This window comes from Nyctereutes procyonoides, unplaced genomic scaffold, assembly GCF_905146905.1.
Source record: "Nyctereutes procyonoides isolate TBG_1078 unplaced genomic scaffold, NYPRO_anot_genome, whole genome shotgun sequence".
In the NCBI taxonomy this organism is placed as follows: Eukaryota; Metazoa; Chordata; class Mammalia; order Carnivora; family Canidae; genus Nyctereutes; species Nyctereutes procyonoides.
The window spans coordinates 1,813,511-1,835,769 of record NW_026575035.1 but is presented as its reverse complement, the minus strand read 5'-3'; the positions used below and the strand labels follow the sequence as shown (position 1 = coordinate 1,835,769).

General features: G+C 42.8%; 1 protein-coding gene across 1 annotated transcript in view; it reads right to left on the bottom strand.

Moving 5' to 3' along the window:
• The window catches only part of TPD52 (tumor protein D52), a 107,928-nt gene extending 97,785 nt beyond the window's left edge, over positions 1-10,143 (bottom strand). The window contains exon 1 of the mRNA XM_055318285.1: positions 9,990-10,143. Coding sequence (XP_055174260.1) covers positions 9,990-10,008 — 19 coding nt within the window. The 5' untranslated portion in view covers positions 10,009-10,143. The remainder of the gene's footprint in view (positions 1-9,989) is intronic.
• Positions 10,144-22,259: the final 12,116 nt, after the last annotated feature.

Below are 22,259 nucleotides of genomic sequence, written 5' to 3'. Positions count from 1 at the left end.
GTCTGTCTCTGTGTGTGTGTGTGTGTGTGTGTGTGTGTCTCATGAATAAATAAAATCTTTAAAAATAATAAATAAAATCTTTTTTAAAAAGATATTAAAAAATGAAACATGAAAAGCACTTAGAATATAACCTAACATATAAAACACACTCAGCAAATGCTGTTGCTGGTATTAGGAGTCGGAGGAGTATTTCTATAAGTGATCCAGTAAAAACCCCAGCTGGAAGACTTAGGTAATTATAATGCAAGGCTGACGCTATGTCCCTTCAGGTTCCAATTTTATTTTAATTAGTTGAGGGAAAAAAAACATCTCTAAGAAGTATGAAGTATCCCCAGGGCTTTAAAACCAGTTAACAAATGTAGCTTAAATTTTTCTTGGGGTCCTGATGATTCTCTTAGAGATAAGAGGTGTGGGACAAAGTTTTTGTAGCACTCACCACATCTAGCACAGTGTATGTAGGGAAGTCGTGATCAATCAGCTTCTGTTTCCTCGTATATAAAGGGAAAATAGGGGATCCCTGGGTGGCGCAGCGGTTTGGCGCCTGCCTTTGGCCCAGGGCGCGATCCTGGAGACCCGGGATCGAATCCCACGTCAGGCTCCCGGTGCATGGAGCCTGCTTCTCCCTCTGCCTGTGTCTCTGCCTCTCTCTCTCTGTGTGTGTGTGTGACTATCATAAATAAAAAAAAAAAAAAAAGGGAAAATAATACCAGTCCTATCACCCACCAGCACTAAGATTCAAGTGAAATAATACGTCAAAAAATTAATAAGAGTTTTGCAAAAGCCAGGTCACCATCATCACCAATATCATTCTGAGTTCTAATAAAGTGATATACCAAAAGGGATATTCTCACATGACACCAAAACAATAGGTTGGTCATCCTTTTGCTAACTGCCCCCAAGGCCAAAAATGTTTGCATTTTTCTCTCTCTGCAGAATTCTCATTCTGGTTAACTAGTGGTCAGTACTTGAGACCACTGTCAACATACCCCTTGCCCTTCTCAACTGCAGTCAAAGAAAACTTCTAAAATGCGCGGAGACCACCCTTGCCTCCTAAGCCCAGGACACATTTGAAGCAAATAACTAACTTTGGTAGAACAACATAGGAAACGCATCCGTGAAAATATTTATTGAGCACTACATCCAACATGCTTTAGAGAACAGAAATGTAACCTCACTGTCTTTCTCTATCTACATACATATATACACACAGTTAACATAATACCTCAGAAGTAAAGTACTAATTTGGCTTCTTCTATTTACAGATTTTCAGTGATTATATATAAAACTAAAAAATATTTGGAACCTATCGTCTTGCCTCTCTGCCAAACCATTATCCTTTCCTAATTCTTAGTCACTATCTAACCCAATCTGACTCTATGCTAGGAATCTTTCCAATTAATTATGTGCAACAGGACAAAGATTTATGGAGTACCTACTACATACACACCTGACTGAGTGCTAGGAATACAAATGTAAGAACCTTTTTCTGTTCTAGTGACTCTATTTCTAGCCAACTACAGACACTAATGAGTTAGATTAACTACTATCTTCATTCCTATAGCCCTATTGATTGCACCAGATGTTCCTTTTCACACCACAATGCCTCCAACAAAGCCCAGAACACAATGGCTGATCCTAACAGTAAACTCCCAATCCTAAACTTTATCAAGGTTATGCTTATATAAATTTTTAAACTGACATTATTTGCCTATCTGTAACATGAAACACACCATGCCTATAAGCCGAGGCATGTAAATTAACAGTAATACCTAAACCCACTATTTTTAGTACTGACTGATTACAAAAGTGTGGTAAGAGAGAAGACTTAAAGACCCAGGGAAGGAAGAACTGAAAGCTGCCCAGAGCCATGCAAATTACTCCCCAAAATGTCACCTACAAAGTATTTGCTCTTAATACTGTATTTTGTTAGTAAAAACAACATCTTAAAGGTCTGACATAACCAAAATAAAAATAAAAACAGGAAAAATATGTGCCACAAAACACAAAGGTTTAATAGGACCATGGAGGGGATGATGAGAAGGCGGCCAAGACACACCAAGATCCAAGTATAAAAAGTGAGTAACAACCTCAAGAGGAGAAGAAAAATGGCTAATAACATATATAGCTTCTCAGTAAATAGAGGAATTTTAAATAAAAAGAGATGGCATTTTTCTTCTATAGAGTTCCTAACTCTTTTTTCTTTTCTTCTTCTTCTTTTTTTTTTTAATGGAATGACATTTGTGCAGCAAAGAAACAACCAAGAGCAAAAAGACAACCTACTGAATGGGAGAAAATACATGGAAACCATTGATCTCATAAGGGCTTAGTATCCATAATATATAAAGAACTTTTACAACTTGGCAACAGTAACAAAAACAAATAATCCAAACAAAAATGGGCACCGGACTTCAACCGACATTTCTCTAGAGAAGACATACTGACGGCCCACAAGCATATAAAAAGATGTTCCACATCACTCATCATCATGAAAGTGCAAATCAAAACTACAATGAGCTATCACCTCACACCCACTGAGATAGCCTCTATCAATCAATCAACAAACAAGTGTTGTTGAGGATGCAAAAAAACAAACCCTTTCAACCTCCCCTGTCCATTTTTTTGCTCCCCACTCACACCTCCCCTCCTCCCTTTAAAATAACTGTTGGTGGGTGACACCTGGCTCAGTCAGCTGAGCGACCAAATCTTGGTTTCAGCTCAGGTCACAATCTCAGGGTTATGAGATCAAGCCCCACATGAGCTCCACACAGGGTATGGAGCCTGCTTAAGATTCTCTTTCTCTACCCCTCTGCTCCTCCCATGCCTCCCTCCATGAAAGAAAGCAAGGAATGAAAGAAAGAAAGAGAGAGAGAGAGAGAGAGAAATGGGGGGACAGGGAGGTAGAGAAGGAGAGGGAGAAAAGCTATACCAACAGGATTTCTGTTGTATTTTCATCTAGACAAATTGATTCTAATGTTCATTTGGAAATGGAATCTGGCAAGAATAGCTAGGAAAAAATTCTAACAATAAAAATAGAGGGGCTCTTGGCTGGCTCAGTTGGTAGAGCATGTGACTCTTGATCTCAGGGTCAGGAGTTTGAGCTCCATGATGGGCATGGGGAAAGAGGAGGAAAGAAAAGAAAAAAGAGAAGAGAAGAGAAGAAGAAAGAGAGAGGGAAGAAAGAAAGAAAGAAAGAAATAAAGAAGAGAAAGAAAGAAAGAAAAGGGAAGGAGGGAGGGAGGGAAAAGGATGGAAAGAAAGAAAAGAAAAGAGAAAAAAGATAAGAAAAGAAAGAGAGGAAGGAAGGAAGGAAAGAAAGAAAAGAAAAGGAAAGAAATAGTAATCAGGGATGATCAGTCTTTCCAGGTATTTTTACATATTATGAAGCTATGATAACTTAGTCTGGTTGCTGGGAACGCACAGATAGATCAAAGGAAAAGAACAGAACACAGAAATTTAGTATATGACAACAGTAGTATTTCAAATCAGTAGAAAATCCAATATTCAGTGACTGGTATTGGGCAACTGAGTGGCCAATTGGGAGCGGTGGTTAAGATTCATACCTCACACTTTCTATCAAAATAAAGTCCAGATGGATGAAAGACTTAAATGTAAAAAATAAAATCAATAAAAAACAGAAACTCAAAGTGGGGATGGTATTTCCAGGAATGATTCAAAAGCTAGAAGCTAAAAATGAAAACAGCCATCAATTAGTGTTTCTACTTGGGAAAAGATCACTATCAAGTCAAAGGAGTAAAGACAAACCAGGAAAAAATACATTAGCAATTCATATCATGGATGGAGGGCTACATTCTGCAAATCAAGGGAAAAAAGAACACAACAGAAAATTGGGCAAAGTATATAATGTGACATTTCACAGAAAATGAAATATAGATTTAAATTTACCAAACCACTTTCATATTAAAAATATATATATAATAAACCATATGCTAAGAAACCCCTCTTGCCGTATAGGATAAGCAAAGATGAAAAAGTGTGACAACACCCAGGCCGAATGATGGAGGGAAGCAGATGCCCACACAATGCTAGTAGAGTGTAACTGGCACTTCTACTGAGCAGGATTTCGCACTATCCAAACTGAACAGTCACATCCTTCTAACAATTCTTCCTACAGACATACTGGCACATTTATCAAATGACTTGCATACAAATTTATTTGCTGCAGATTTGTTTTAAAAGCAACATACCAGGGGAAACTGAAATGGCCATCAATAGGGAACAAGTATCACCTATTAGGATACATAACATGGTACATCCACAAATAGCCATTAAAATGAAGCAGCTCTATATAACTATTGAATAATCTCTAAAACATATATTGTATTTAAGTGGAGGGAGTCAGGTGGTAAACAATCTGCATGTTACAATTTATATAATATATCCACATACATATATATTCATATATAAGTGTATAGATACCTACCTGCATAGACTCTGGATGGAAAGAGAAGAAACTGGTACAATGCTGGCACTGCTATGTGAGGGAAACAGCCCAGGAGACAGAAATGGGAGGAAGATTTATGTTTTGCAAACTTTGAGTCAGTTAGAATTTTGATCACACGCATTAATTACCTGGTCACAGTAGTCAAAATGATGTTGGAGAAGCATATTTTTTAAATATATTGAGGTTTTGTTTTTTGTTTTTGTTTTTTGTTTTTTTTTAATTTTTTTTTTTTTTTTAATTTACGATAGTCATACAGAGAGAGAGAGAGAGGCAGAGACACAGGCAGAGGGAGAAGCAGGCTCCATGCACCGGGAGCCCGACGTGGGATTCTCGCGCCCTGGGCCAAAGGCAGGCGCCAAACCGCTGCGCCACCCAGGGATCCCTTTTTTTGTTTTTTTTAAAGGAGTTATAAAGGGAGACTGGCTGGCTCAGTCAGAAGAGCATGTGACTCTTGATCTCAGAGTCATGAGTTTGAGCCCCATGTAGGGTGCAGAGATCATGCAAATAAATTTTAAAAACTTAAATCAATTTATAGGGATGCCTGGGTGGCTCAGTGGTTGAGCATCTGTCTTCGGCTCAGGTCCTGATCCCAGGATCTGGGATCGAGTCCTGCATCAGGCTCCTTGCGGGGAGCCTGCTTCTCCCTCTGCCTATGTCTCTGCCTCTCTCTGTATCTCTCAGGAATAAATTTTAAAATCTTTTTTAAAAAATTAAAAACGAGTTATAAAATGAAATATTCAATAAGAGATCATTTTATGACTTGTTTAAAATGATACATATTGATTTATACCCATAAATCAATAAGCTAATAATGAGTTTTCAGAATAGAATTATGGATGATTTTTTTTCTTTTTCATTGTATTTTCTGATTATTCTAAAATGAACAACTATTCACAGCTACCAAAAAGTATTTTTAATGTAAACATGTTTTTAACTTCAACTAGACATTAAATCATTTGATCCCCCCCCCGATATTTTTCCAATAAAAATACATCGCTAAGATGATGGTTTCTGTACTACATGCAAATAAAATTTGGGAGAGTCTCTGAAGATTACAGCAATCAACAATTAAAACAGAAATAATGAACCCCAAAGGAAAATATAATAATCTTAACCTACAACAAAAGGATTAGAAGCAAATAAATTCAGGGGATCTTGCTGTTCTTTGTGGTCCTGAACTGAGAGTATGTTTGTTTTTATCGTGCGCATAGATTATGCTGTTTTGAGATCTTGCTAAAAGATCACAACCCCTCCTACCACTCAGCTTTTGCCCTAGAGACCAGGAAGGCTGCCGCATAAAAATAAATGCAGGAAGTGAATTTGAACTAACAAAGACATTAGTACCATATGGAAAGCGAGACTTGACCAAAGACACCCAGGAGTGGGGTGGGTCAAACCCTGAGATCTGTGAGCCGACCCTCTGTACTATTATCCATTCATCTCTACATTTGTTTTATTTTTAAATAAGTGACATCTCACGGTTCTACTATTTTGAAGGTACAATTCAATGCCAAAATTACAGTGGCATATCACTGTGTTACTTTTCTTGCAGCCTTCTCCTCTCCCAGGTTTTTGGCTCCAGCAGCCCTCCCTCTCTCCCTGAAAAAAAAGTTTTAGGGTGAGTGTGTGTGTCTGTGTATGTGTGTGTGTGTCTGTGTGTGAATTCAAACACAGATAAAATGCACTAATGGCTAGATGACTGCCGAAGTACAGGTTATTGCTAACATAAGAGAGTACTCAAGTATAAATATTTATTCGACACCATAAAAGGCAGCCAGGAGGTTTTTTTACACAATGTATGCTCTAGTTAGCATGGCACACTACACTTTCAAAGTGGTGAAAGCAGCACACACATTCAATGTGCTGGCTTCTGGGGGGGAAAGTCTTGAGAGGCACTACGCAGTCTAAGGTAGGTTTTATTTTGGGGGGGGGTAATGGTATGTATGCAAGTATGTATGTATGAATTTGACAGAGTGTGAGCACAAGCAGGGGGAGCAAGAGAAGGAGAAGCAGGCTCCTTGCCCAGCAGGAAGCCCAGCAGGGTCTGATCCCAAGACCCCAGGATCATGACCTGGGCCAAAGGCAGACACTTAAGCAACTGAGCCACCCAAGCATCCCTTGGGGTATGTTTTAAATCAATTACTGTGGACTAAGTTCTCAATATAAGCAGAATATTATGTACAAGGTCTGGGTACAGGGGAAGGTGGGGAAAACAGCAGACTCTGGGCCAAACACTTTATAGTATTAGAATATATTATATAAAACACAAGGAAAACTGTTCTAAGACTTTATAGCTCTGTTAAATTAAAAAAAAATAGCAAGGGATAAATTTTGACAACTTTAAGGAAGGTATAAGGAAACATTTACATTAAAGAAATGCAGTTAAGACAAGAGGTAGGGCATTTATTTTAATATTTTTTTTCTTATTTATTTATGATAGTCACACAGAGAGAGAGAGAGAGAGAGAGAGAGAGGCAGAGACACAGGCAGAGGGAGAAGCAGGCTCCACGCACCGGGAGCCCGACGTGGGACTCGATCCCGGGTCTCCAGGATCGCGCCCTGGGCCAAAGGCAGGCGCCAAACCACTGCGCCACCCAGGGATCCCCGAGGTAGGGCATTTAATTTTGCATCTAGAGTCGTTTTTTTTTGTTTTGTTTTGTTTTGTTTTGTTTTGTTTTGTTTTGTTTTGTTTTAGGGAACAAATGCAACTCCGTGTACACTAAAAAGTTAAACAAATCCCAAAATGTTCTTATGCGGCTTTCAGTACTTGGAAAAAAAAACACAATTCAAGAGAAAATCAGAGTTTCATACACTTTCTTTCAGCCAACACTGTTTGGGAGGGAACATGCAGGTTTACGATCCCAATTTCCTCCTCTTTTTTCAAGCAAGTCTCACCACGGATTCAACAAAGACTGAGCCATCCACTCCGCTAGTTCCAAGACCTTACAAGTAAACTTACCCTCTAAGTCCAAAACAGCCTTGATCGACAACTTTCTCTGCCTAACCACAGAGTTCTGCTCCTTTAAAATACAGAGGGGAAAAAAGAACAGTAGTAAGTGGGAACCAAGGGCGGACATCAGAGGTTCCAACAGCCAGAACATACTCTTGGTCACTTTTCCTTTTCATCTTTGGCAGTCAACAAGCATTTCGGAGCACCTACTTTGTGCCATGGGAACATAAAGATGGAAACACAAAAGAGGGGAACGTGTTCCTCCCTCTGCCTGTATCTCCATTTCTGTGTCTCTCCTGAATAAATAAAATCTTAAAAAAAAAGAAGAAGAAGAAGAAGAAGAAGAAGAAGAAGAAGAAGAAGAAGAAGAAGAAGAAGAAAGAAAGAAAGAAAGAAAGAAAGAAAGAAAGAAAGAAAGAAAGAAAGAAAAGAAAATGCAAAAGAGATAGGCAGATGGAACCAGAAGCCTAAGGAGAGGCCACGTGGCTGCAACACAGCAAAGCTGAGTGAGCCACCTGACCTTCCCAAAGCAGGTGACTCATGTTTCATTCTGAGCTGAGCTTAGACTCCCCACTTCAGGAGGATGGATTTCCCTTGCCCTCGAGGAATAATAATTAAAAACAAGAACTAACATGACTAACCAAAGAAAACATCGGAAAGTTAGAAACGGAGAGACTGCCCTCATAGGCCAAAGAACTCATAAAATATCTCACACACATGAAAAACTAGTCCTACAAAAACCACACAAGGTGCAATCAGCACGGAGGTACTAATGACTGTGATTCTCACCAAACTAGAAAACAAAATCTAGTAACATCAGTCACACCATTCACCTGGTCACACACAGCTATTTCATCTAGTTTGACAAGTACCAAACAGAGCTACTCTAAAAACAGCATCATGATAAATATGACAATGTAAGGCATATGCAAATACGCACGTTCACATGTTTGACATCACAGACACCCTCATGAAAAAGACAGAACAATGCTGGCTTACGTGGTGGCTCCTAGGCCTTCTCCTAACAACACACAGAAGACGGGAGGTGAGCTTTCTGATTCAAACATTTAAGGATCTACCATGTGCAAATCACTATGTCACCCAACCCTGGACAAAGATGCAGTATATGCTTCTAACATCAACAAGCTTCCAATCTAAACAACAGGTGTTCAGATATATGTTACCTGTTATACATACACACACACACACACACACATCAATTACATATTGTATACACAATAGTATATATGGAATATGCTTTTATTTACATAAAAAGCCTGCCTAAAGGTAAATATAAAGTGATAAGCAAAAATGAAAACTGTCGTGCTTGAACTCAAAATAGGAGTCGTTCCTCTCCCCACTTCCTAAAACGTACCTTAATATTGTTACTTTTTTTTCCCCCTTGCCATTTACGTATCTTTTAAAAAGCGTGCCGCCGGCTGTATTATTACCGGGTTAGCGTCACAAAGATGAAGCGACCTTTAAATACTTAATATTCAGATCTTAAAACCATGCCCTCCTGTTTGCATCCCCCTTAAACCAGCCTTCTGGCGGAGACCGTTTCACTTGAGATACTACTGTTTGCAGAAACAAGTCCATCCAGAGCAGCAGCGGTGGGACCGTGGGCTGTCACCTTGACGAGGCAAAGAGGACCCTTCCTCGGAAAAGCTCCATCCCCCGCACCCCCCATAAGCCCCTGGACACCACGGCAGAATTTAGGGGCACCTCTTACACAGAGACGTCCAAAACCATTGCTCCGGGGCTCAAACGCCCCCAGAACCCTAAGCACGCTAACTGGGCGAGGGCAGAGAGTCTCGCTCCTGGGGACGCGGGGGCGGGGGGAGGCCCGGTCCCATCCTGAGCGGCGCGAGGACCCGCGGTCGGCAGTTCCTCAGTCTGCACCGGCGACAGGAGCGCGCGCGGCCCCCTCGCCGCCGCCCAGAGCCTCCGGCCTCCCCACCCCCTGCTGGTCTCTCCCGCAGTGCCCGGGGCTCCGTCCGCCGCGCACACACGCGCGCACACACGCGCACACACACACATGCACACGCGCTCGCGCGCACACACACATGCACACACGCTCGCGCGCACACACACATGCACACACGCTCGCGCGCACACACACATGCACACGCGCTCGCGCGCACACACATGCACACGCGCGCGCACACACATGCACACACGCTCGCGCGCACACACACATGCACACGCGCGCGCACACACATGCACACACGCTCGCGCGCACACACACATGCACACACGCTCGCGCGCACACACACATGCACACGCGCGCACACACACATGCACACGCGCTCGCGCGCACACACATGCACACGCGCGCGCACACACATGCACACACGCTCGCGCGCACACACACATGCACACACGCGCATGCACACACGCGGACACACACGCGCGCGCGCGCCCGCGGCCCCAGCCGTCCGCTCCCCTCTCCCCGCGGCTCGGCCCCGCCGCGACGCCAGAACCGGGTCGGGAAGATGCAAGTCGGGGAGGCTCCGCTCCCGCCGGGCCGCCGCGCACCTGCTGCGGGCGCCCCTCCCGGAGGCGCCGCGCCCTCACCTTGCTCGCCGCGGTCCATGGCTCCGTCCCGCCCGCCGCCTCGCGTCCTCTGCGCCTCCGCCCGGCGCGCCGCTCCTCGCCTCCGCCCGCGACTCCCGCCGAGTCCCCTCCCCCGGCGGCGTGGGGCGCGGCGGCGGCGCCCGCCCTGGGCGGGGAGCGCTTTCCCGGGGCGGCACCCAACCACCTGACCCGGCCGACCTGAGCGCCCCGCCACGTCGGCGGGGGGGGCGGGGCTCCGCGGCGGCCCGGGGGGGGGGGAGGAGCAGCGGCGCGCCGCGGGGAGGCCCCTCGAGGTGTTTGTGACCCCAAAGTTTCCGCGGCGGCCGCCGGGGGCCCTCCCTCTGCTCGGCGGGCACCTGCCCCGCGGCGGCGGCGGCGGCGGCGGAGGGGCGCGCTCGGGAAGGCCGCGTCCGCCGCGGACCCCGGAGAGCACAGGGCAAATGGCCCAGACTCGCTTTTCACAGACGCTGCGGGTTCTCCAAATTGGGAATGTGTTTGGGGGCTTCGGATTCACTGGTCACCGAAGTTCCTGCAATAACACTTTGAATTATTATCATCGGTACTCTATTTTGTTTTTTTTTTTTTAAGATTTTTATTTATTCATGAGAGAGAGACAGAGGCAGAGACACAGGCAAAGGGAGACGCAGGCTCCATCCAGGGAGCCCGATGCGGGGCTCCATCCCGGGTCTCCAGGATCAGGCCCCGGGCTGCAGGCGTTGCTAAGCCGCTGCGCCACCCAGGGATCCCCCCAATACTCCATTTTCAAAGTGGTTTTGCAGTTAACTCATTTGCCATGAAGCCACTTTGAATAATGTTGGTCTAAAGTGGTGCCTCGATTGCATAAGCCACCTAGGCCTGCGAGGGAGGCGACTTTGCATCTGTGCTGTCCTGGAGACTCTGGCTTGACCTCCACCTCAGCAGTGTATAGTACTCCGCATGCACCAGGCTTTTGTTAATGTGCTTCCAAAATCAGCCGTAGTCACCTGGAAGGACTCCAGGTTTTCTGTCTCGGTGACATCGCACCGTAAGTGAAGTGTGGCTCCTTCCGGCCTATATGTGCAGCGTCTCCTCCCTGAAGCGTATTCCGGGTACCCCAACCAGGGGAGGGCTCTCCTGTTTGATTTCTCCAGCTCCTAGGGCGCTGGGCCTTCCCTCCGGTGCACTCTCCTGGCAGCCTGCTGCAGCCATAGCTCCAGGTGTTTCACAGTCCTACCGAGTTAGAACCTAGTAGTTCGTAGGCTAGACAGTCAAGGACCATTTTGGTCACCTCCTCATCCCTTTAATTATACCATGCATTTAGTAAACATTTTAAGTATAGTTTTCAGGTTTAAATTTTAAAACAAGCTATATTGTATCTACCAACAACCTAGTGTTTGTAACAGATGTACAACGATAGGCTTTTTATTTTATTTTATTTTTTTAGCTTTTATTTATTTATTCATGAGAGACAGAGAGAGAGAGAGACAGGCAGAGGGAGAAGCAGGCTCCATGCAGGGAGCCCCACATGGGACTGGATCCTGGGTCCCCAGGATCACACCCTGGGCTGAAGGCCGCGCTAAACCACTGGGCCACTGGGGCTGCCCACGATAGGCTTTTTAAAAATGAGTTTTAGAAGGTAACAGTGAAGTCAATTTTGGGATTGGCAGAAAATTCTGTAATGTAGTAAAGAATTTTTGACTAACTGCTGTTTAGGTCTTTTGTACAGAGATAAAAATCTGGAGAGAGAATCTCTCAACCTATAGACTAACTTGTGGACACATAAATAGCACTTGAAATTTGTGCTGGCTATTTAATTTGCTAGATCACTGTAATTCTATGTTAAGGGGAAAAAAATCCCTAGGTTTTTTTTTTTTTTTTTGAAGAATTTATAAGCACATTCATATCTATGGCAGGGATGGCTAATAGCCTACCCAGTATCCAGTTTTCCCATTTTCCTTCCTACAAGAACCCAAATAGTGTTTGGGATAACAGTGTGTCCAGCTGAAACACTGGTCACTTCAGGCTCCCTTGCGGCTGGGCATGGCTCTCTGACACATAAATGACCAAGGAGATAGGAGCAAAGTTCACCTTCGAGAAATCATTCTAAAAGAAAACAGACTTGGCAATTTTATTTTGCTCTCACCCTCCCCCTTCCTGCCTAGAAGGGCAGCAGCCATCTTGCAGGCATGAGGAAGAGAACCACTGGCAAGGATGGCAGAGTAGAAAGGCAGAGAGAACCTGGGTCTGCAGTGGCATTCCTGCTTCTTGCAGGAATAAAACAGATGCCTGACTTTTTTGTAAGCCATTATAGCTGGGTTCTTGTTATATGGAGCCAAAAGCAATCCTAGCTGATTCAATGTGCCATTTAAAAATCCCTATCTGGCCTGGTAGGGTCATGCAATCCTAAACCTTAGGCAAATATTAACTTAATTTTCTGTATGAGGTTAAATAAGCATTGTTCACACCATAAACAACCTAGTACACGATATTTCCACAGAAGCCTGTTTCTCTCTTGTGTCTTCGTTCTACCTAATTTTTTCCCTGACAAACAGAATCTGCACTTGCAACTCACACTGTGTTACCTCCGATATAAACAGAGCTTATGTTTTAGCACTCTGAGGAATCTCTGGAGAGTAGCTAGCACTTAAACAGAGCACCTGGGTGCATTTAGCTGAATCATCCCTTAAAAGGCTCACTCAGTACAGGAGAAAGACACTAGATTTACTTTGTAGTGTTGTTGTTGTTAATGGTGACATGGATTTTTTTTTTCAAGTTTTTTTCAAATACCCATTCATTGGTGGAATTTATACAAGGAAACAGCAGATGAATTGAAGCAAATGAAAGTACTGGAAAGGATAGAAATAGTAGCTCTACGTTATAACTAGAAAGCTCTATACTCTGCCCTCGTTGTACCCATTACCCATCAGATAGCCAGCAGAAAGCACACAAAATGTATGCATGGTCAGATGCTATCTGCAGACCCACTCTTCACATTTGTGGGGCCTAGAGCAAGGGTATAAACGGAGGCCCTGGCTTTCTCTTCTGGGTCTCTTCACCTAGGGCTCTGTCCTATGTCCATGTAGACCTGGCATGCTTCTCTGTATGAGCAGCTTAGCTACATATCTCTTCCCTATCCACACTTTCCTGTCAGCCACCCCAGGTCACCCCTCTGGACTAGGGTTGTACTTAAAAGGACTCTCTTGGGGAAAAGGCCAAAGGCCCTGGTGGGAGATTTTGGAGCTGCAGGTAAGTATGTCTACTTGACACCAAGGACTCCTCACCCTGAGGTGAGGCACTGGTGGGGAGTTTCTAAAGCCCAGGGCCCAGTGAAGGAGTCCCCAGTAGCTTGGGTCTAGAGTTGCAAGGTAAGATGGGACACTCAGTTCAATTTGAATTTCAGATAAGCAACAAATAATTTTTAGTATATCCCCTGCAATACTAGCAACATGTTATACTAAAAGAAATTATTCATTATTTATCTGAAATTCTTAATGGGGGCCTGTTTTATTGGCCAACTCTCTCAACCCAAAGCGTTCCTAAGGGCAGTTCTCGCTCCCTGATTAGTCAAATAACTGAAGGCGTATGACGCCACAACTTTGAAAAAGTGGTCATATTCCAGCAGAAAGACAGAAATGCTTGAACTGTGCTAGTAAACTAGATACATATACTGGGGGAGGGTCAGGAAACCGAGGAAATCAAAAACAAGTCTTGGAGAAATGTTGATTTAAAATGCGGTAATTAGTACTTAATTGCCTAAGAAAATATTATTCTTAGCTATGTAAGACCATGTTATATTCTTAGCTATGTAAAAGACTGACTGTGAATATGAAATAAACATCTTTTAAAATGTGCAAAAATGGATATTGGCAGGAAAGAGTACTTCATGCTAATGGAAGGTAGACATGTAAATCCCCGAATGTTAACAGAAAGTCATCTCACTTTATTGATTTTGGCTATTTAAGAAAAGCCATAGACCACTTAATCTTCCTTTTATTTTTTTTTAAGCCATATTGAATTCTGTGTGTTTATCCAATTACATCATGGGAGCTGGGTGGGGAGGGAAACACAGGGAGAGCCACAGTCCTCGAGAGAGTTTAAGTAAAAAAGGTAATTACAGGTTCACATAACTGGAAATAATAGGAGTGAAGCAGAATTTGGGGATAATTGAGTCCTGATTAAGCTAATGAGCTCTTGGCATGGCTCAAGGTAGGGAAAAGAAGCTAAAGTGATCTTCTGGGTAGCACCCTTTGGGCTACTCAATGTACTGTTGTGTTTTCCAGTGATGCTATATAATTGGTATGGATATTCCTCATGCTTATAATACAAATGATCATAAAGTTCAGAGGGGATTATCTTGGTAGAGAAAAGCCAGACATACTAGTTCCCTTGGAACCCCACAACTTTAATAACAACTTTCTGCCATAAGTTTCTTTGAAGATTTCACCCATGGGAGCCTTTGACAAAGGGAGGCAGCCTCTTTGTAGAGGTACCACTTTGGTTATGGAGTTGTTGCCCCTCTGACTAGAAGCAACTGGAAGCAATTATTTGGCTCCTATAGAAACTGAATGCCTGATCTATCAAGGCCTTGGGACTCTTCCCATGGTATCTTCTCATTCTGAGGAGGATCAACATGGACTCAATGACTAACAGTGTAGGAAGGACAAGCCTCACTGATGACATGCAAAACGTGTATTCAGAATGCAGCCAGACTGGCCTTAGTAGTGTCTTAACTTTACACACAAAAAAGTGGCAGCTATCTCTTTGGATTGGCACGGCTTAGACCATAAGGCTAATGACCACTTGTCTGAGTACACTGCTCGTCATGTCCCCCTACATTAGATATGTGGGGCAGGGTAGGGACATAGTGTGTCTGTACATTTTGAAAAATTTACTTGTTGGGCACCTGGGTGGCTCAGTGGTTGAGCATCTGCCTTTGGCTCAGGGCGTGATCCTGAGGTCCTGGGATCGAGTCCCTCATCTGGCTCCCCATAGGGAGCCTGCTTCTCCCTCTGTCTATATATCTCTCTCTTTCTGTGTGTCTCTCATGAGTAAGTAAATAAAATCTTTTTATTTTTTTTTAAGATTTATGTATTTATTTATTTATGAGAGGGAGGCAGAGACACAGGAGGAGGGAGAAGCAGGCTCCATCCAGGGAGCCTGACGCGGCACTTGATCGCAGGACTCCAGGATCGCGCCCTTGGCCAAAGACAGGTGCTAAACCGCTGAGCCACCCAGGGATCCCATAAAATCTTTTAAAAAAATTTACTTGTAAAAAAAAAAAATTTACTTGTAATGAGGAAGGCTATGGTTATGTGGGAGTAAAAGATATATGAGAAATCTCTGTACCTTCTTCTCAATTTTGCTATAAACCTAAAATTGCTCCAAAAACAAAATACTCTTGTCCTTGCATCTGCCCCTTCTAGATGAGAGGTCTAAATACAACTAGAGGATGATCTAATAAAGGCAAATTTGTAGCTACTAGAATGGAGTACACTGATTTTTGGAGTGGGGGGAACATTGTAAGATCCAAGGGGCTCAGAAGAGGAAGGATGTTAATGATCTTTATATTTGAGAACTGCACCTGGAGCCTTCTTCACAAAACCTCTTCCAAATTTTTGCAAGTGTCTTAAATTTAACTGATGAGCTCTAACCACTATTTAGGCACCACTCCCGTTAATCCTGCCAAGAAGTCTGTTGAAAATAGCAGGAGATGGCTTGTCTCTATACCTCCTAGGGAAAAATAAAAATAAAAAAGCCCTGTCAACATCTCTGGATGTCTTCTCCACTTCTATGGTCATCACTCTGTCATTCAGTGGGGCAGAAGAATGCCACTCGACTGGTTATATGAACAAACTGAACAGGCCGGACAGACTGTTCTTAGGCAGACCCTCCAAAAATGCCTACCCTCAATTACTCAGACTGAACTGGGAACCCTGAAACCCACCAGACAGTTGGGAGGCCACACTGGCTGCCCTATCAACCTGTGCTCCCTGACTGCTGGTGGTCCCATTTAGGGATCTTAACAGTTATACACAACACCTGCTTTCCGGGGGCACCATGTTTACTCCTGGAACTATGCTTCCTGTATGGAAACTAGGGGTTCACTTGCCTCTCTTTAAAAAAATTGTTGACTTGCACATTAGGGTTAACCATAAGAGACCTTTAAGTATCTAAGGAAACACCATAAGTAGATCGTGTAGCCCTCAGACAACAGCAGAGTTCTCTCCAAAATGAGGCTTGGTTACTTCTGGAAAATTCCAGAGGATCAACTGACTTATTATGGATGTGGTCCCTATGATGCAGGTCCTCCAGTTAGAAAAGGTGACTCAAAATTTGTCCTTGACTCTAGCTGAAGTGATCACTGACATTACCTTGACCCTGGAAGGCATTCAGATTGTCTTCAGTTGTCTGGCCAGGGTTGTCATAGATGAATCGCCCTAGATGTCTTCTTTGCAGATCAAGGCAGAGTCTGTGTAGTGTCTAATACTGTACCTTAGGACTCCTCGGTGGCTCAGCAGTTGAGCATCTGCCTTCGGCTCAGGGCGTGATCCAAGGATCCAGGATCAAATCCCACATTGGGCTCCTTGCAGGGAGCCTGCTTCTCCCTCTGCCTGTGTCTCTGCCCCTCTCTCTGTGTGCGTCTCTCATGAATAAATAAATAAAATGTTTAAAAAAAAAACCAAAAACCCTTTAATACTACCTGTATTAATACCTCAGGCCAAGTGGAAAAGTCAATATAGAAACTAAAGGAGAAAGCCAGAAAGCTATGTAAGACTCTGATGGCTTTTGGAATTTGTTCAGCTAGTTGTATCCAGGATCCTAGGGGTATGATTGTGGTCGCTACTGCAGTCTGGCCCTACTCTGCTACAACTGGAATGCTGTGGACAGTAGCCTTAATTAAATGCTGTGCGAGATAGATTAAATAGGTTCAGGGGGTGACTGGCTGGCTCAGTCAGTAGAGCGTGCCACTCTTGATCTCAGGGTTACAAGTTCGAGCCCCATGTTGGGTGTAGAGGTTACTTAAAATAAAATCTTCATTGGGGCACCTGGAGTGGCTCCATTGGTTAAGCGTCCAACTCTTAATTTTGGCTTAGGTCATGATCTCAAGGTTGTGAGTTCAAGCCCTGTATCAAGCTCCGTGTCAGGCTCCCTGTGAGGCTCCAAGATCAACAGGAACTCTATTTCTCTCCTTTTCCCTCTCCCTCTGCCCCTTCCCCTGTTCTCTCTCTCTCTCTCTAAAATAAATAAATAATAAAGAAATAAATAATAAAAAAATAAAATCTTCAAAAAATAAATAATTAAATGGATTCAGCCCTTACCTCTGTAAGTCAGATTAATTAGAGTGGCTGACAGAGTGGCATACTCATCGGAAACTTCTCCATGAGTCTCTCATGTTTCTGCACATCTTGTTCCAGACTGTCCTGTCAAAGATAATTGTATTGTGAGCACTCTTGGAAGACAGAGAGAGTTTCCTCTCAAGCAAAGGGCAGGTTTGTTTACAGCCTTGTAAGATAGATAGTGTTTCCTTGAAGGCAAAAGTCAGGTAAGGTTACTGCCCTATAAGATTTGAACTCAGGGCCACCAACTCAGGTTCCTTCTCCTGTAATGGTACCCACTGTCCTTTCAGGCCTCTACATCATGTGGTGGAAATCTGGACTCAGACTGCTGCCACTGCTGAAGAAGAAATGTCAGTGCCATGGCTACTCTTTCTCTGTGAATAATATAAAGCCTTTGGTCTCTGATCCAGGAATACTGTTAACAACATCCACAAACCTGTGGCAGGCTAATTTGCTAGCTTGTAAGCAGGATAAAGTCTGGTGCCTTTCACAGTTCTTACTACCATGCTATCAAAATTCTAGATTTCCTTCTCCTGTATCCAATAATGATTCTCAAGGAGATTGTCAGTAATAAGAAAGGTACAATTTATCTACCGGACTAGAGGAGCCAGCAGGGCATCAATGGAGACGACAAATGAAGAGTTGGATATTGTGGTATTTGGTGTATGAGTGTTATTAAAGACATGGATTTGGTTAAGGTTACCCAGGAAGAACACATAATATAAGTGGTACACCTGAGCCCGCTCACATCTCATAAAGCCAATTTTGTCCAGATCTTCCTAATTCTATGTTCATCTTGGTAGCTTGAAGTTGACCATATGAGAGTTTTAATGCTATGGAAATTAGTAAATGCTACAAATCAAAGCTCCCTGCCCCCAATCCTATGAGAGCTAATTACCAGCATGCCACAGACTATGGTATAGCTGATAAACAATGGGGAGCAGGTTCCTTAATCTATTTCTTCTTCTGTGAAATGTGGAGAATAATTTGCCTATATTGTGGGATTGCTTAGAGGAATGGACAAGGGAATCTGCAAGCATGTAGAATAATGTTGGTATATATTGTATTTAATTGAATTTAAGATGCTACCAAATTAAAGATTTAGCCTTAATTATGTCATTCAGCCCAGAGAGAAAAAACACTGCTAACTCACTATGCTTTCTTACCACAAGATTGTAAGACATGTCGAAACTTCAATAATGGTAAAACTGAAAAAATATCTTAGAATGAATGAAATACAGTGGCTTGTTTATAAAATGCTTCACTAATAGCATATTATGACTATGACCAGCTACAATGTGTATGTAGGGCCAGTTAGTTGAGCCTCCAACTCTTGGTTTCACCTCAGCTCGAGATCTCAGGGTCATGGAACCGAGCCCCACATCGGACTCTGCACTCAGAGTGGAGTCTACATGGGATTTCTCTCCCCTCTTCTTTTTGCCCCTCAAATAAATGAATCTTTAACATAATAAATGAAATGTGTGTATATATGTAGTAAACAGTCATGTCTTATTCTACTATTTTAATCATTAATTTATCCAAAACTTCTAAAAAGAAAATTGTTGAGAAGTTAGTTTTAATGAATGCACAACATATAAGTAGGAGGGGAGGAGGAGACTGGAAACGTGTCTGTTTTTCAAAATAAACCCAAACACACAATGAAATGAATTTTGAATTTCAAAATAGTTTTTTTTTAAGATTTTATTTATTTGAAAGAGAGAAAGAGAGAGAGAATGAGTGGGGGGGGGCGGGCAGAGGAATCTCAAGCAGACTCTGTACTGAGCACAGAGTCATGGAGGACTCAATTTCAGGACCCTGAGATCATGACCTGATCCCAAAATCCCGAGTCGGCTGCTTAATCAACTGGACCACACAGGTGCTCCTCAAAATAGTTTCTTTTAAATGAAGATTTAAACATACAAGAAACATCAATGGGACCATACAATAATACTTACAATCATAAATAAGTGAATGCACAGTTAGGAGTCCCCTGAACAATTTTTCTGTATTTTAGAACAGCCTGTAAACTTCTGTGAAAATGACGGGAGTATTAAATGTATTTATTTGACTCATTATGTTCATCTTGCGAAAAGGAAAGGGAACTGTAAATAATTACAAAGGAAGGGAATTGTCTAAAGTGTAATTATCTCAAGTCCATGGGAATGAATTTATATTGTATAAAGAAAAACTCCTGGAAACAAATGAATCAGGTTGCCAAACTTGGAGAGAGAAGAGAGACTACTATATTCGCACAGGAGAACTTCAAAGAGAAATATTCATTGTTTTCTTTTTACATCGTTGGAACTAAAAATAAACCAGAAGAGCCTGCCATGATTATGTGAAAAATTTACAGCTATTACACAGAATACAGAGTTTCAAGCAGGTTATAAAATACAATGACCTCCAGTAAAACTTTACTCGAAACTTCACAGAAGTAATCTCCAATTCCCTCTGTGGAAGCTTAATGTGCAGCATAGAAAGATCTGGCTTTTGACCTCAAAATAACTCCAGAGCTCAGCACACAGTTTCCGGACTCATTGCCTAAATGCATGCTTGCCAGCTGACCACAGCTGAGGCGGTCTGATGGAAGTAGTGTGCAAATCATTTTTCAGACCGTGATGGGAAGGACACTCCCAAAAACCAGTGTAATGGACGTGGCATGAAATTTTCAATCAGGAGACAGATTTCTATGACATGTAGACATGTGCCTTGGGCAAAGCAGCTTGTCATGCTCAGAGTTCTTATCAAAAGGAAATAATAAAACTTGCCTTTTGGAATCATGAGACTCCTGAAAGGATCTACACATATTTTTTTTACACATATCTTTTAAAGTGCTTTTTAAGTTGTAAAAGTCTTTTACACATATAGTAAGTGAATTATTATTACTACAACCCCGCAGGGACCGCAAAGCAGCAATCACCATACTGTTGTATCATGAACTTGGGATACGATTCCACACAAATGAGTAGTAAATAATTATTCGAAAATGAAGGCATATTAAGATGTCTTCTTAACCCAAACAAGTGTTTCAAGGTAGAAATGCCACTTTTTTTTTTTCTATTATAAAGTCTAAAAGAATGTGAAAAATTTCAGGGCTTTTAATTCAGACAGACTGGGATTTGAATCTGGATTCAACATCTTACTAGCTGTGTGACAGTGGGCAGTTGACTCAACCTCTCTGAGTTTAGGGAGGCCCTACCTCCCAGGCTTGTGGGTTTTCCATTGTGTAAAATGCCAACTTAGATCAATAAATTCTAGCTTCTTCTCTCTGCTTTTAGATACTTTGTCTGTTTTCCTTACATTTTGCAGGGAGCTCTGGAAAAATCCAACATGGTTTCGGGTGATGCTTTATAGACTGGTAATGGCATTTTTTTCCACCCTTCCTATATACTAGGCACTGTGTTGAGTCTTCACGTTTAATCTTGTCTTTTCATTTAATCCTTGCACAAGGATTAAGGAAGGTATTAATGTACCTTATTAGTTTACTGTTATTATGGTAACAACCAGCATTTCAGTGGCTTAAAGCAACACAAATGTATTCTCTCATGGTTCTGAAGATCGGAAGTTCAAACGGGTCTGCAGGGGCTGTGTCCCTCCAGGAGACTAGTGGACGATCCATGCCATACCTTTTCCAGCTTCTAGAGAATACTCACTCTCCTTGGCTCAAGGCCCCTGCATCAACCGGACCTCTGCTTCTGCTGCCACTTCTCTCACTTTCCTGCCTCTCTCTTTCCTGTGTAAGGACCCTGGTGATTACATCACACCCACCTGAATAATCTCCCCCTCTTAAGATCCTTAGTCACAACCACAAAGCCCTGTTTGCTGTGTAGGGTAACATACAGGATTTTGGGATTAGGAAACTTCTCTTGGAGAAGTCATCGTTCTGTCTACCATACATGCCTGTGGAACAAACGAGGGAAGGGGGACTTCATAACCAGAACCCAGGTTCTGAGTCTTGACAGCAATCTCCCCCCTTACTGTCTACCCAGAAGCAATGAGGCCATTTGGTTTGTGTGAGTGTGTTTCGTTTTGGGCGTGGTTGCGACATTTGCTAAATAAGGATCAGATGTGAGTTGATTTTGTGCATTGTCTTGAGCCCAGGAGCCATATTTATTGTCTACCACCCTACTGATCACCTTCAAGAAAAATTTAGGACCTAGCTGGAAATGTACCAGTTGTTACAGAGAATTAAACAAAGACCCAGAGCATGTTGTCCTCGAGGGCATTTCCAAGACCAACAGTAAAAAAGTACAAAAATATACGTGTCAGACTGAAGCCCAGGTGGGCCTTGCTGCCCACACTGGGAAGGATAATTAGCATATTCTGTAACACGGAATTCTTTTGTGAGTCTTTTGCAATGGAGTTGTTGACTTGCTCCACTTACTCTATCTTGATTACCATTTGCTCATGAAAATACTGATTGAGGTTGAAACTTTGCTTGCCTTTTTTTTTTTTTTTTTTAAGATTTTATTCCTGAGAGACACAGAGAGAGGCCGAGACACAGGCAGAGGAGAAGCAGGCTCCCTGCAGGAGCCTGATGAGGCACTCATCCCAGGACCCCAGGATCACAACCTGAGTCAGAGGCAGACACTCAACCGCTGAGCTACCCAGGGGTCCCAAAACTTTGTTTTACATTTTTAAAGTTTGGAGTTTCTGCCTACTTACAGGAATTCAAGCAATAATCCCTACTGGGAATAGGAGTTCTGCTCAAACCAAGTTTTCCTCACTAAAGATTGATGAGAACCATTTCACTAAGATGGGAATTTAGAGGGACATATAAGCAAGTCCCCCAATAATGAGTATGCTAGTTCCTTTAAACATTACCTCTTTTCATTGCCTGCTTTTGCCAGATTTGAAAGCAGCTTGCTTTCTGAGGAAAATGCTGATGCTATTTATATCTTGTGTGGAGGAAACCTGGAAAGGAAGAGACACGGGCATTTGAGATTTCAGCAAT